The following is a 15497-nucleotide window of genomic DNA, read 5'->3' as shown; positions in this document are numbered from 1 at the left end:
GCTGTAGATGTCGGATCGATCTCATATTTTGGTCCATGTTAGAACACATTAAAAGAAAGAAAATGTAACAAAAAGCTCATTAAAACATGCTGATGAAAAAAATAGAAAAATCGTTGAAAGTTGAAAACCAAAAGTGTCTCATTGATGACTACCCTACCCTACTTCCATGACATGCTTTGACAAAATTCAAAACATAACAAATCGTCTGTCAGTGTAACCGAAGCTTATTTTGCTTTCCCCCTCTTCCCCTCAGGAACCCCTTCCGCGAGATGGTCCTGCTGCACATCAAGTCGACCCACCTGAGCGGTTCTTCGGACAAGTCCGGCGCCGACGCCGAGATCGACCTGTGCGAAGACCAACACCAGCAGCACGACCAACCTTCGGCGGAGCCCTCGGCCGAAAGTCCCGCGCCAACAAACAACAGTACGCACAACCATCACCCCACACTATCCCCGCTCAGAACCGCAACAACCACATCCAGAACATCAACGTCCTCACCGGGTTTGGTGGTGCCGGTTACGTCGAGTCCCCGACGCGGGGTCGTCGTCGGTGGTTTGGCGGCCCCGACAGTGGATAATAGTGGGTCCTCCTCTTCCGGTGGTGCTGGTTCTGCGACGGCGGTGGCCAATTCACCGCCGAGTGGCGGGGGCGGCGGCGGAACCGTCGTTGGCTTCCCCAGTAACAATTATACCACTACTAACGCTACTACATTAATTGGTGTCGGATTAAACCTTACTCAGGCTGTTGTAGCTAATGACAATCGGTTGGGAACAACTTCAACCTTCACCTCCTTCAGTAACAGTAACAGTACTATCCCCACTACTACTACTACTTCTACTAGTGTCGTGTCGTGTGGTGGTGAGGTGGACAATAGTAGAACAATCGGAGTGAGCACTCCTTCTACCCAAACCAATACGCATAGTTCCACCAATTCAACGGGCATTAAGGGAACTTCTTCGCCACCAACGGCGTCGAACGCGTCGTCGTCGTCGTCGTCGTGGCGGCCGAGTGCCCCGTACCGGTGCGGTCATTGTCATCAGGTGTCCAATTGGAAGCATGTTATTCAGGTATTTGCCACAAGCTCAAAATTTCACTACATCGTGTGTTTGTTTCCTTCTTTTCTTTTGTGCTCTTTAAATCTTCGTGTGCGTTTTTTTTTCTTCTGTGCAATTCTATCGTGTGATGTTCCTGCAATGGCTACCGCTAATGTTTTGTCCACCGTTTTGTTTGTTTTTTTTTGTCACCAACTTAACCCCGTTTTGCTGCTAGAACACGCATGATTTTTGTTTAAACCCAGCAAAGAAGCATGCTTCTGAGCAATTCTCTACGAAATCGGTCTTTTTTCTTCAATTTTAATTTTTGTATTTTTTTAATCCGACTGAAACTTTTTTGGTGCCTTCGGTATGCCCAAAGAAGCCATTTTGCATCATTAGTTTGTCCATATAATTTTCCATACAAATTTGGCAGCTGTCCATACAAAAATGATGTATGAAAATTCAAAAATCTGTATCTTTTGAAGGAATTTTTTGATCGATTTGGTGTCTTCGGCAAAGTTGTAGGTATGGATACGGACTACACTGGAAAAAAATAATACACGGTAAAAAAAATTTGGTGATTTTTTTATTTAACTTTTCATCACTAAAACTTGATTTACAAAAAAACACTATTTTTAATTTTTTTTATTTTTTGATATGTTTTAGAGGACATAAAATGCCAACTTTTCAGAAATTTCCAGGTTGTGCAAAAAATCATTGACCGAGTTATGAATTTTTAATCAATACTGATTTTTCAAAAATCGAAATTTTGGTCGTAAAATTTTCAACTTCATTTTTCGATGTAAAATCAAATTTGCAATCAAAAAGTACTTTACTGAAATTTTGATAAAGTGCACCGTTTTCAAGTTATAGCCATATTTAAGTGACTTTTTGAAAATAGTCGCAGTTTTTATTTTTAAAATTAGTGCACATGTTTGCCCAGTTTTGAAAAAAATATTTTTGAAAAGCTGAGAAAATTCTCTATATTTTGCTTATTCGGACTTTGTTGATACGACCTTTAGTTGCTGAGATATTGCAATGCAAAGGTTTAAAAACAGGAAAATTGATGTTTTCTAAGTTTCACCCAAACAACCCACCATTTTCTATCGTCAATATCTCAGCAACTAATGGTCCGATTTTCAATGTTAATATATGAAACAATTGTGAAGGGCGTAATATTGAATGTTTGGCCTTTTTGAAATGTTAGTCTTGATTTGAAAATTTTGAAAATATTTTTTTCGAAAAGATCGGAAAATTTCACAAATGTTTCATATATTAACATTGAAAATCGGACCATAAGTTGCTAAGATATTGACGATAGAAAATGGTGGGTTGTTTGGGTGAGACTTAGAAATCATCAATTTTCCTGTTTTTAAACCTTTGCATTGCAATATCTCAGCAACTAAAGGTCGTATCAACAAAGTCCGAATAAGCAAAATATAGAGAATTTTCTCAGCTTTTCAAAATATTTTTTCAAAACTGGGCAAACATGTGCACTAATTTTAAAAAATGAAAAACTGCGACTATTTTCAAAAAAGTCACTTAAATATGGCTATAACTTGAAAACGGTGCACTTTATCAAAATTTCACTAAAGTACTTTTTGATTGCAAATTTAATTTTACATCGAAAAATGAAGTTAAAAATTTTACGACCAAAATTTCGATTTTTGAAAAATCAGTATTGATTAAAAATTCATAACTCGGTCAATGATTTTTGCACAACCTGGAAATTTCTGAAAAGTTGGCATTTTATGTCCTCTAAAACATATCAAAAATAAAAAAATTAAAAATAGTGTTTTTTGTAAATCAAGTTTTAGTGACAAAGTTAAATAAAAATCACCAAATTTTTTTACCGTGTATTATTTTTTCTAGTGTAGTCCGTATCCATACCTACAACTTTGCCGAAGACACCAAATCGATCAAAAATTCCTTCAAAAGATACAGATTTTTGAATTTTCATACATCATTTTTGTATGGACAGCTGCCAAATTTGTATGGAAAATTATATGGACAAACTAATGATGCAAAATGGCTTCTTTGGGCATACCGAAGGCACCAAAAAAGTTTCAGTCGGATTAAAAAATACAAAAAAAATCGAATGACCGAAATCCTAGAGAACTGCTCTTCTGTTTCAGGGTCAGGCCTACTGTGTCAAGTTAAACGCAAAGACGAATCGTTGAAATGAATGGCGCTTTCATGTCTTCAGAAGAGGGAACAACGTGGGATTTTAAGGTGGCCACTAATGTCGAGAAATCATAAAAATCTAGAATTTGTCACAATCCACAAAAATCTGGAAAAGTCGGAAATTTGTGATTTTTCGTCAAAAAGTCGAGAATTCCATTAAAAGTGTGCTTTATTTGGTTTATTTGAAAAAAAATACCTTAAGGTACTAATTAAAAAAATTTGAGAATAAAATGCTATTTCAGTCATGAAAGATCCAATCAATGGAACTTTCTTTTATTGCGTAACGCAGCTGGAGGAAGGGGGTCGAATAAAACTAAATCAAACAGATTTTCATTATTAATTTTTGAACAAGACATTTTTATTATTTGCTTTTTTTAGACAAGAGATTTTTTTAGACAAGACATTTCCATACATTTTTTTCTGTTATAAGATAGATACGGAACCTTCAAGTCCACCCCAACTGCGTTACGTAATAAAAGAACGCTCCCTAGTGCAACAAGATTATTGCTCTAACATTTTATAATATTAAAAATGACGGTTCTTATCGATATATTTTTTACTCATCCCCCCAAAATTACTGTCTACCCAATAATTTACAACAAGGTTTGACTATTTTTGCAACTAGATTGTTTGCGAAAGCTCGGGGCACTTGAATAATTTGTTTCTACAAATTTAGATTTTCGAGGTCACAGATCGAAAAAAGAAGTGTAACTATGAGAGAAACATAGTTTCTTCTACAATTTTTTTGAAAATTTTCGGCGACTGCATTTTCTTTTTTAATTTGTTATTAATTTTTTTTGCTATTTTTTGTTTCAAAATTACAAAAATAAGGCTTGAAATTAGAAATTCAGTTATTTTTTCAATCTGATATCCTAAAAAATAAAATACAAATTTATAGATTTTTTTAGATATTTGCAAGAGACTAAATGCTTAGAAATATAAAAAAAACATGTAAATTTATTGTTGGTTTTTAAATACTACTAAACATTTTTTTTAAAGGGTGATTGTTAATGTTTTTTTCTGAATCGAAATTATGAAAATAATAAAAAAAATAAAATTATTAGAATACTTGTTAGGCACCTTTGCATTATGTAAGAGCAGTTGATCCGTTTGGATCGGTTATACTTGAGGATTTATAATACCCTTCTTATTTTGTAAGATCTGTATGATCCTTTTCTTCAAAGGGACTAACATCCGAACAAAATGCCGAATTGAATCAACAAACTATCTAATAGACCAAATCCTCCTCCAAAATATATTTCCTGGAGGTTTTGCCGGACCTCGCAATCTCAATTTGATTATTCATATATCTGGCCGATTGATTTTTAACACTTAAATTACCATGCTAAAAAAGTTGCGTAGTACTTTTTTCGAACATATTTTTAAACAATACTTTTTAGATTGAGGGTGTTTCACACCCTTGGAAAAAATCTACGTTATGGATGGCGTATTTTAAAGTGGAATGTTTTCGAGTGATTATTTTTTTTTAATTTTAGTTTTAAACTTTTCAAAGGCATTATAATTTTTAAAGACAGTGTTGGGTATATCAGGTTATCGATAGTACTATTTTTTTAACATTGAATGTATTGTTTCCAAAAAATCGTCATATAATATTGAGGGGCTATATTAGAAACAAGCAGTGTGGGCCGAATGGTTACGCTGTCCACTTTGTAAACGGATGATTCTGGGTTCGATTCCCATCTGCTGCAACCTTCCATCGGATGAGAAAGTAAAATGTCGGTCCCGGCCTTGGTTGTTAGGCCGTTAAGTCATTCCAGGTGTAGGAGTCGTCTCCATGCCATAAGTACAAACAACACACCAAACCAAGCCTACTCCGGTGAAATCGCTGGCGGCGGTTGGACTCGCAATCCAAAGGTCGTCAGTTCAAACACTGGGGTGGAAGGTTCCTTGGAGTAGAAAGAGGTTTGGGTGCTCTCCCCATTCAAGCCTTCGGACTCCTAGGTTCGAGCAGAAACTTGCAATAGAGACCACAAAAGACCCGGGGGTCGTTAATGTGGATGGTTTGATTTTGATTAGAAACAATAAAAAAACTAGAATATTTTTTCAAAAGGTCCTATCTGCATAGGAAACCCATGACCCATACATTGTTTTGAAAATTTACTCTAGAAAAGTTATAATACAATACTTCAAAGTCGAAGATCCGATCAACAGTGTCCAACATAGAAAATAGTAAAGAGTTATCTGTGTTTTTCTTTGTCAGAGATGAACGGAATGGACACTATTTTTAAAATTTGAAATGAAATACATTTTGCGCATAAAACAATTAAGCTATGGTAGAACTCTAAAGCAGTGCTTTTTACTGGGATCAGGACTACAAATTTCATTTTCAGGTCCATAATATAAAAGGGGATAGGTTTGTCCAATCTTTTAACAAATTTAGTTTTGCTGAGGGAGCAAAACTCCTAGATTTTGCAAAACATGGAGCACTCTTGAAGTGGGTCTATTAAAATTTCAGAAGGACGTCATCCTGGATGTAAACAAACAGTTCATCTCACTTGTTTATTGGAGAGGCTAGTCATAAGTCATATTGAAGTGGTACCTCAAATTCTATAAACATCGATTGTTTGATCATTCCTATGTGCTGTTTAAGTGTGCTTGTCAAACCAATCGATTACCTAATCTGCCGCTCGAAGCTAGTCCGTCCCATATGTAATTTCGTCAATTTTGAGGTAAGGATGCAATTTGGTTTCAAATCTTGTAAACCATCAGGAAAAACAATAAAATGTAGTACTTTGTTCTAGAAAGCCGGATAAAATCCACTTTTTCGTGAAATTCTAACACGTAGCCTTATGGGCGGGACAACTTTGACACGCGTTTTTCTCGGCTTGCTGTTTTTACATATGGGACGGACACGATTAGAGCGGCAGTAATGGCCGGCTACGAAATTATGGAACAAAAACATTATCATACTTGGATTGCTGGTACAGCTTTTCCTAACCCCGGACATTAGGTGGTGTTAACAATCGCGTTGTTTCAAAAAAAAAATATATAGAATCAGATGGATCATCGACCTATCTTTAAACTTCAGTTAAGATACTGTAGCAAAATATGTCTGTTATGTGGACTATGGCGTCCGCGATTTAGTCATAATCTAGCTTCTAGCTTGAGTAGTAATGTACGACTAAATCTTGAACAGACCTAATAAAATCGAATCCAAAGTGTTTTAAGCCTCAAATCTGAAATAATTGAAAGTGGTAAGTTCAATAAAAAGCTGAAAATTCGGTTCGCTCAGGAAAACAAATATTGTGAAAAACGATAATGTTTTCTTGGGCAACGATATTTTCTGTTCTCAAAACCACAAAAGCACAATTTGAGAATTAGTGCAAGTATCCAATCACCGCACTTATAAAGCCATAAGACACCATTTAGCACGCTTTTGTAGTTCATCACTAGAGGCTTCCACACCTAGTTCTTAGCTTAGCAATAGTTGCAATTTGTGTGTTACGTTGTGTTCTGTTGCACTTGTTTTCGCATTATACGTACGTTTCCTCCCTTTCTCGATTAAGCGTGGTTTCGAAGATCGTCCATAATTCGTTCTTTTTCTCGCTATCCAATTCCAGAGACACTGCCGTTTAAAGCATAACGGCAACGTGCTGATCGAGATGGTCAACACTGCTGCAAAACAGCAACAACAAAATCAACCACTTACAACAACACCAACAACTTCTTCTTCAAACCAACAACAACCACAACAGCCGGCAACGGGCGTGTCGCAAAACGTAACTGATTTACGCAATTTGAAGAAAGTGCGAAAGCCATTTCAATCATTCGACTCAGTTTCACAGGATATCACCGTACAGCCGGTCACGCTGCACCCGATAGAGCTGGTGCCCGAGGTCAGCCTGGTGGTCCAGGAGATGCCGATGGTGCTGATTCCGATTGGTGACGGTGGTGGTCCCCCTCCCCTGACGCTCCTGTCCCCCGGCCCACCTGTGCCACTGACGACGACGACGCTTCCGACGACCTCAACAACTCCCATGACATTCATTAACCTGACGGAGGAATTCTCGATGGAACTCCCACCGTTGGTTAGGACGACGACGACGACTGTGACTCTACCGACGCCAATGCAGCAAACCGATACCAGTGACGGAGTGACCGAGCCGGAACCGGAGCCGGAGCAGGAAGTGGTTCCGGTTGCGAGTAGCTCACGCTCCAAGCGATACCAGTGTCCGGCGTGTCCGTACGTGACGGACAGCAAGACCCAGTTTGCGTACCACAAATCGTTCCACAGACCACGTGGCGATCCGTACCAGTGTAGCGAATGCTCGTACAACGTCACCAAGAAGCACCTGTTGATTCAGCACCAGAAAACGCACACGCACAGCACTGCTTCACCAGTTAGTGAAGCGCCGGCCAAACAACCTTTGGGCGAACTGTCCCTAGTGATGGGCAACGCGACCAAGTCCAGTGGTCTAACTCCGGCGGAGATCCTCGATCTGACGAAGAATATGGGCCACGAAGTCAGCATAACGCCGGCGATCAACAACTCCAGCAGCAGCAACTCCACCGGCAAAGGTCAACTGGTCCCCAAGATCGTGTACTACTGCAAGAACTGTCCAGCGCGATACCTGGACGAGAGCGAGATCGTGATCCACCAGAACAAGCACCACCAGCAGGACAAGTACAAGTGCGACCTGTGTTCGTTCTCAACCTGTGACGAGTCCGGAATTGCGAACCACCGGAACGTCCACGGACTCAACTACCGCATCGTAACGGCAGAACTTCGCCGGCACAACGTCGAAAGCGAACGACATCCGCGGCCCAAGATCATATCGATTCGCGTCGGTGACCGGGATAAGACTTGGGTCGTCAAAAAGGACTACGAAGCGATGCAACCGCCTGAATCGGACGAACCAATCTTGGTGGAAGATCCCATCGTAATAGAAGATTCTGCTGCGGTCGAAGACCCTGTCGTTGTGGTAGAAGATCCCGTCCCAGTGGTGGAAGATTCCGCCCCAATTGAAGACCCTGTCATCGTGGAAGACCCTGTCATCGTGGAAGACCCTGCCATCGTGGAAGACCCTGTCATCGTGGAAGATCCCGTCCCAGTGGAAGAACCAATGCAAGTGGATGAACCTGCTCCAGCTCCACCTACACCACCACAGCCTCCACCAACGCCGCCTCCTCCCCCGCCAAAAGCGAAGAAAACCGACCCTCCCCGAATCCGCCGATCAACGCGGGTCAAACAACCCGCTCCGCAACCAACCAAACGCACGCTCTTCAAGAAATCGTCTTCGAAGCAACTCTACAGTTGCGATCACTGCGACCACACGGACAAGGACGAGGCGGCGCTGAAGGACCACGTCAAGTTCCACTTCCGGGACATTCTGTTTCCGCGGAGGGTCGACGGGGTCGAGGCGAGGCGCGGTCCGTTCCGGCAAAAGATCACCATGGTCGACGATCCGGAGCAGTCGTTCGAGCTGCGGTTCGAGGATGAGGAGGAGGAGGATCAGGGTCATGAATATGAGTGTCCGGAGGAGGAAAGGATCTTCATTGAGATCTAGGGACAGTTTTCTGAGGGTTTGGGGTGGTTCGTGGTGGTATTAAATCTTGTGACTTGTTAACAGTTTTGACACGATGCCTGAGATTTTCGTACAGTCTTGTTATTGCGATCATAATATTCACCTTTTTTTGACAGGAATGATGTTATTACGATCAATTTACCCTTTACCCAATTTGAAAATTCATGCTCAAACTCAATCCAAGTCAAAGAATCGTCTCTGTGGGAAACTTTCCGCAGTAGGCCTGGCCGCTTTAACATTTTGGTGCCTCGATTTGTTGTTATTTATTGAAGCATCGTGTCAAACTTTTTTTTAAATAAATTCCTGGTAATTTTTATCGTATTCTTACAAATCCTAATCACAGTGTAAAGTTGTTTTGGTACACGGATATCCCGATTTTAAAACCCCTCAAAATTTATAAAAACTTTAATTTGTAATTTTTCTATTGTTTTTTTATTTCAGATTTGAATATTATTATTTTTTTCTTGAATATTTTTAACAAAAATAGTTATTTTGTTTACTACTGTTTTATATTTTTTAAATATTTTGGGCGATTTAATAAAGTTCTGATCAATTATATGTTTTTATTATATTTCATTTAACTTTTCTTTTAAAACGTATGTCCGGTACCTGTTTGAAAAAACTTAAATGGTTTGAATTCCTTAACAAGTAAAAAAACAAGTTTTCAAATTGCAAGACAATCGCCTTCCCCACCACCCCGAATCAGTAAATAGACGTACTATATTTTTGATATTAGCTAGCTATTTTACAACGATATAACCCTCCACAAAAACACATGAATAACAAACAAACACTGTAAAATCGACCAGTGCACACATACACAAACAAACACTATTGACACCTGAATTTGTTGTATAATCAAAACACAAATCGTAGCATAAGAAGCATCCTGAGCGAAAACAAAAAAAAATAAAGCCCAGGAGTGAAGGTTCTTCGTAGTTTGCCATTAAACCAAAATTGGAACAAATGAGAAAATCTCAAACAAGTACAAATTGAGTTATGATTTTACGTTGAAACCCCCTCTGTATTAGTAACGAAATTTTAGCGAAACAAAAGCTTCATTCATTTTTCAACATTTAGAATAATAGCTGCAATCATTTAAAGCACGCGGACTATAGTTCAAGGGACACACAAGAAAATAACGGTTATTTACTTTCAGCAGATGAGCAATTCTCTACAAAACCGGCCGATTTCGACCATTTTTATTTTTTGTATTTTTTGATTCGGCTCAAACTTTGTGGGGGCCTTCCCTATGACCAAAGAAGCCATTTTGCATCATTAGTTCGTCCATATAAATTTCCATACAAATTTGGCAGCTGTTCATACAAAAATGGTACGTAAATATTCGAAAATCTGTAACTTTTGAAGGAATTTTTGATCAATTTGGTGTCTTCGGCAAAGTTGTAGGTATTGTTAAGGACTATTTAGAAAAAATAGGTACACGGAAAAAAATTTCCCGATTTTTTATTAACTTTTTTCACAAAAACTCAAATTCCCAAAATACGTATTTTTTGTTTTTCGAGATTTTTTGATATGTTTTAGGGGACAAAAATCCGCAACTTTTGAGCTACAGAGAAACATGGTCAAAAAATCTGCCGCCGAGTTATGATTTTTTGAAAAACTGGTGATTTTTGGAAAAAATCGAAATTTCATGCATAAAATTTTTTGACCTCATTTCTTTATGCAAAATTGAATTTGCAATCGAAAAGTACTTTACTGATTTTTTGATAAAGGGCTCTGTTTTCAAGATATACCCACCGAAAGTTTGATTTTAGCGAAATATTTGCAGTTTTTCAATTTTTAAAAATAGTGACCATGAGTGACCATTTCTAAAAATATTTTTTTTGAAAAGTTCAGAAAATTTGCTATAAAATTGTCTAAGAGACATTGAAGATTGGACCTCTTGTTGCTGAGATACAGCGGCTTAAAGAAAAAGAAACACGAAAATTGAAGTTTTCTAAGTCTCACCCAAACAGCCCACCATTTTCTAATGACGATATCTCAGCAATTAATGGTCCGATTTTCAATGTCAACACATGAAACATTCGTGAAATTTTCCGATCTTTTCGAAAAAAATATTTTGAAAAAAATTAAATCAAGACTAACATTTTAAAAGGGCCTAACTTTGAATATTATGCCCATTAAAAATGCTAGTATTGATTTAATTTTTTTCAAAATTTTTTTTTCGAAAAGATCGGAAAATTTCACGAATGTTTCATGTATTAACATTGAAAATCGGACCATTAATTGCTGAGATATCGTCATTAGAAAATGGTGGGCTGTTTGGGTGAGACTTAGAAAACTTCAATTTTCGTGTTTCTTTTTCTTTAAGCCGCTGTATCTCAGCAACAAGAGGTCCAATCTTCAATGTCTCTTAGACAATTTTATAGCAAATTTTCTGAACTTTTCAAAAAAAAATATTTTTATAAATGGTCACTCATGGTCACTATTTTTAAAAATTGAAAAACTGCAAATATTTCGCTAAAATCCAACTTTCGGTGGGTATATCTTGAAAACGGAGCCCTTTATCAAAAAATCTGTAAAGTACTTTTCGATTGCAATTTTAATTTTGCATAAAAAAATGAGGTCAAAAAAATTTTATGTATGAAATTTCGATTTTTCCAAAATCACCAGTTTTTCAAAAATCATAACTCGGCGGCAGATTTTGACCATGTTTCTCTGTAGCTCAAAAGTTGCGGATTTTGTCCCCTAAAACATATCAAAAATCTCGAAAATCAAAAATACGTATTTTGGGAATTTGAGTTTTGTAAAAAAGTTAATAAAAAATCGGGAATTTTTTTCCGTGTACCTATTTTTTCTAAATAGTCCTTAACAATACCTACAACTTTGCCGAAGACACCAAATTGATCAAAAATTCCTTCAAAAGTTACAGATTTTCGAATATTTACGTACCATTTTTGTATGAACAGCTGCCAAATTTGTATGGAAATTTATATGGACGAACTAATGATGCAAAATGGCTTCTTTGGTCATAGGGAAGGCCCCCACAATGTTTGAGCCAAATCAAAAAATACAAATAAAATCCATTTCCGGTTTTGGTAGAGAATTGCTCAGATTTTTAAAAGCAATTTTGCATACTACACACAATTACACACACACTTTAGGCTAAGTTGAATACAAATCACTAACTAAAAAACACAATAGAAAAAGATGGGCTTCGTAGGGGGCGAATGTTTTTACCATACGTAGTGTGTAAGCTAAACTAATTTAAACTTATGCTAGCGCGAAAACAGAAATCGTTTCGAGTCCTTTTGTTACTTTTTTAGCCTTTAGTACACACGCAAAACCACAACCACCAACCAACCAACCAACCCAGAGCGCTTTCGCGATCGCATTTGATGCGCATCTATAGATTGCATTAATTTGTTTTATTAGTATTATACTCTAACGTGTTTATTGTTTTATCTTTTATATTTTTTGATTTTGCTTCTAGCGTTTAGTCAATCATTCACGAGTTATTTCGACGTATAACAATCACAACGGTTGTAGAAAGAAAAGAAAAAAACAAATTGGAACCAGTAAATTACGACAATTCCATTTTACCAGTAAAATGTACACAATTAGAGCGTAGAGCAAAAAAAAACTACTAGTACTAGGACCACGCCACAAAATCGGAACCAAAGTGTAATCAATCAAAATTATTTAACTATTTAAGAAAGCTAGATAAATGGTAGAAGTGTTAAGGTAGGGCTAGCCCTACACACCAGTGTGGATTGAAGCAAGCGAGTGAGCAACTGCAATTTGGCGCTGTTTTGGATCACTTTTGTAAATACGATGGTAGAGTTAGATGTACAATTTGTTGTTGAATTTGATTTTATAGGAATATGGCGTTGAATAAAGTATATGGTTATTTATAAAAAAGACTGGAATTTAATTTATTTCGAAAGCCTTACGTAATTATTACGATTAGTAGAAGAGCACGAGTAAATCAGCGATTTTTTACCTTTATTTTATTTTTAAACCCTATTTGGACACCTAACTGTTCAGGACACTCAAATCTAGAATTTCAACTACCTTGAATTCAATTGATAAAATTTGACAGAAAACGTACTGAATATGTTAATTTTCCAGAATACAAGAGACCTTCTGATGCCAAGATTTTTGTCGAATTTTTCTACTTTTCCCGTGTTTGGGTCAGAACGCAGCTCTAAAGAAAAGAGGTCAGCACAAAAAAGTGGGACCGATTTCTTGGGGATTTTTTCACCCACTATTGTTTACTTTAGCTGCCGCTGCTGCCCATTTGAAATTGTTCTTGACTAGTTTCTTATCAAGTGCATACGCTGCTTTTACGAGGTCACTTTGAGCAACTTTTGTTCTACAAGAAACTGGTACTGGACCTTAATGTAGAATAAAAAACAAAACCACAAATTCAGAAATTTACAAAAAAAATGTTTCAAAAAAATAAAAATTCAAAAACTTAAAAATCAGAAACTATGCAAATTTCAAATTAATAAAAAAAATCGAATTTTAAAATTCAGATACTTGGAAATGTAAAAATTTCAAAATTCAGGAATTGAAAAACTGAAATTTTAAAATTCATTGACAAATTTATTTTTTTATAAATATATGAATTTCCAAATCAGAATTTAAAAAATAATTAATTCTAGAACCAAAAAATCATTAAATCGAAATATCAAACATATTAAAAAAAATTAAAATGCAAGTAAAAAAATTGAAAAAAAAACATAAACCCTGTTCGTACCGAGGTTCGCAATCGATTTTCCAAAGTCCACGTTTTTACGTTTCTCAAAATTTGAATCTTTAATCGATATTCTGTAAATTAAAATACTGGAAAAATTGGTAGCATTCAAATTTTATTATTTTTCTTTAGTTTTTTAATTGGAATTATTTAACTTTCAATCACTGCGGTTTTAATCTACGATTTTATTATTTTTATTTTTTACATATTTAAATTTGATATTTTAATATTTTAATAATATTTAATTTAATTCTTTCCCTTACGAATCTTCAGCACACGCACCATCACACGCGCTCAAGCCGAACTGTCAACTTTTTGAAAGTAACAATAAGAAGCCTTAAAAGTTTCTTAATGTCCATTTCTGACAGTAATTTTTTTAAAGTCTATACTTTAAAACTGTCAATTTTGAACCTTCAAAACAAAAAAAAATGCTGAGAGTACCCATGTTTTTTTTCTCGAAGTATAGTCCACTTGAATTCTATAATTATATTAAACTACAGTTTTTAATGTTCACAACCGACCCTTTTATAGGGACCGAAGTTAATTTAAATTAGAAAATTGCTGATCATTTTTAATAATGCAGAATATATTAAAATAACTTTGAATCCATTGCGTTAAATCAACTGTAGCTCAGTGTGGTTTTCTAAATTGATTTAAAAAAAAATTAAGCTTTTTGTACGTGTTAAAAGTGTCGTTGTGTTCAATTAACGGTCGCTCCAGTTTCCAATGTTGCGAAATTAAACCTAAGTATTTTTTTTCGATCGTTCGAATCAAAACATCGATTTTTTTAATCAACCGCTAAAATTCTAAAATGGTCACAATTTTAAATTTTAATATCGATAGAGATAAGCTTTATCCAAATCGACTTTTTGTGATAAAAAAAATTAAAGTTGTATGGAGGAACGATTTGTTTAAAATGTCTGTTCAGAATGGAAAATATGCATTATATTATTCAAATAATAAGTTCGAACCCCCAGCTATTTGACCAGGCCTGCCCAAACCACGACTCGTTAAACCATTTCATCCGGCCCGTGAAGGGTCATGAGAATTGTTCAATGACTGGCTAGTCCTTCAGACTCTTAAATAAATTGAGCTTGTTTAGCTAGTGCAATGAAACTAATAAACAATTTATTTGATTTACGCAAACTAATTGACACTTTGGCCAATCTGGAACCGATTCCGGAGCATCGGCAAATTGTATGGAGAAAGTTACTTAAAATCAATTTTTGATCACAGGAGGCTAAGTAAGCAAAAAAGTTTAAACGTCAACAAACGAAAAAAGGCAGAACGAAGTTTGTCGGGTAAGGCTTGTTATAATATATTTAAATTCTCTAGTTATTAAAATAATATCTAAAAATTTCTTTGTTTTTTCTTTTCAAATTAATGCCATTCAAAGTTTAAAAAAATTTAAAAAAAAATAAATCAATGCATTTTGAATTGCATGCTAAATTTTCAAATCTGCAATCCAAAATTCGCAAAATATTTTAGATTTTATGAAAAAAATATCTAAGTTTCAAATCGTTTGAAATTAAATTAAAAAAAAAATAATAATCGTTTTATAATGAGTGGTAAAATTTTGCTCCTTGAGTTTTTTTTTTTAAGGGGTTTTTAATATTATGTCCACAGATTTTCTGAAAATTCAAAAAAAGGTATTTTTATTTCAAATGCATTTTAAATGTTTTGAACGTAAAAATAAATAAAAAAAAATTAAGAGTAAATTATTTGAAGGAAAAAATTACAAGTAAAAAGGAAATTGAGTTAAAAAAAATAATCCAAAGAAACTGAAATATTTGGCTTCTATTTTCTATAGTGGCCACTATAATCAATACTAGAGTTTTTCCTAAGGTCCTATAAGCTATTGTGTTTCATATATTTTAGGACCATTACAAAAAACCCTAGAAATACGGTTAGAAATTAAAGATTAAAAATTACAGAAAAATAACTTACCCATTTTTGCTCTAAAAAGAAATTAGCACAAGTACAATATTTTTCCAAAACTAACTTCACTCAACG

At 35.8% G+C, this 15497-nt stretch overlaps 2 protein-coding genes across 16 annotated transcripts in view; one reads left to right on the top strand and one right to left on the bottom strand.

The window, feature by feature from the left end:
- The window catches only part of LOC6036334, a 58437-nt gene extending 48685 nt beyond the window's left edge, over nt 1–9752 (top strand). For all 15 annotated transcript variants that reach the window (XM_038256903.1, XM_038256895.1, XM_038256901.1 and 12 more), the window contains 2 exons: nt 254–1067; nt 6800–9752. In XM_038256903.1, coding sequence (XP_038112831.1) covers nt 254–1067; nt 6800–8746 — 2761 coding nt within the window. In that variant the 3' untranslated portion in view covers nt 8747–9752. The remainder of the gene's footprint in view (nt 1–253; nt 1068–6799) is intronic.
- The window catches only part of LOC6036325 (reticulon-1-A), a 188462-nt gene extending 173012 nt beyond the window's left edge, over nt 1–15450 (bottom strand). Inside the window, exon 1 of the mRNA XM_038256911.1 lies at nt 15432–15450. Within this exon, the coding sequence (XP_038112839.1) occupies nt 15432–15435 (4 nt within the window). The 5' untranslated portion in view covers nt 15436–15450. The remainder of the gene's footprint in view (nt 1–15431) is intronic.
- Nucleotides 15451–15497: the final 47 nt, after the last annotated feature.

This window comes from Culex quinquefasciatus, chromosome 2, assembly GCF_015732765.1.
Source record: "Culex quinquefasciatus strain JHB chromosome 2, VPISU_Cqui_1.0_pri_paternal, whole genome shotgun sequence".
NCBI lineage: Eukaryota > Metazoa > Arthropoda > Insecta > Diptera > Culicidae > Culex > Culex quinquefasciatus.
The sequence above is the reverse complement of the archived record's forward strand: the minus strand, read 5'-3'. Positions and strand labels throughout refer to the sequence as shown.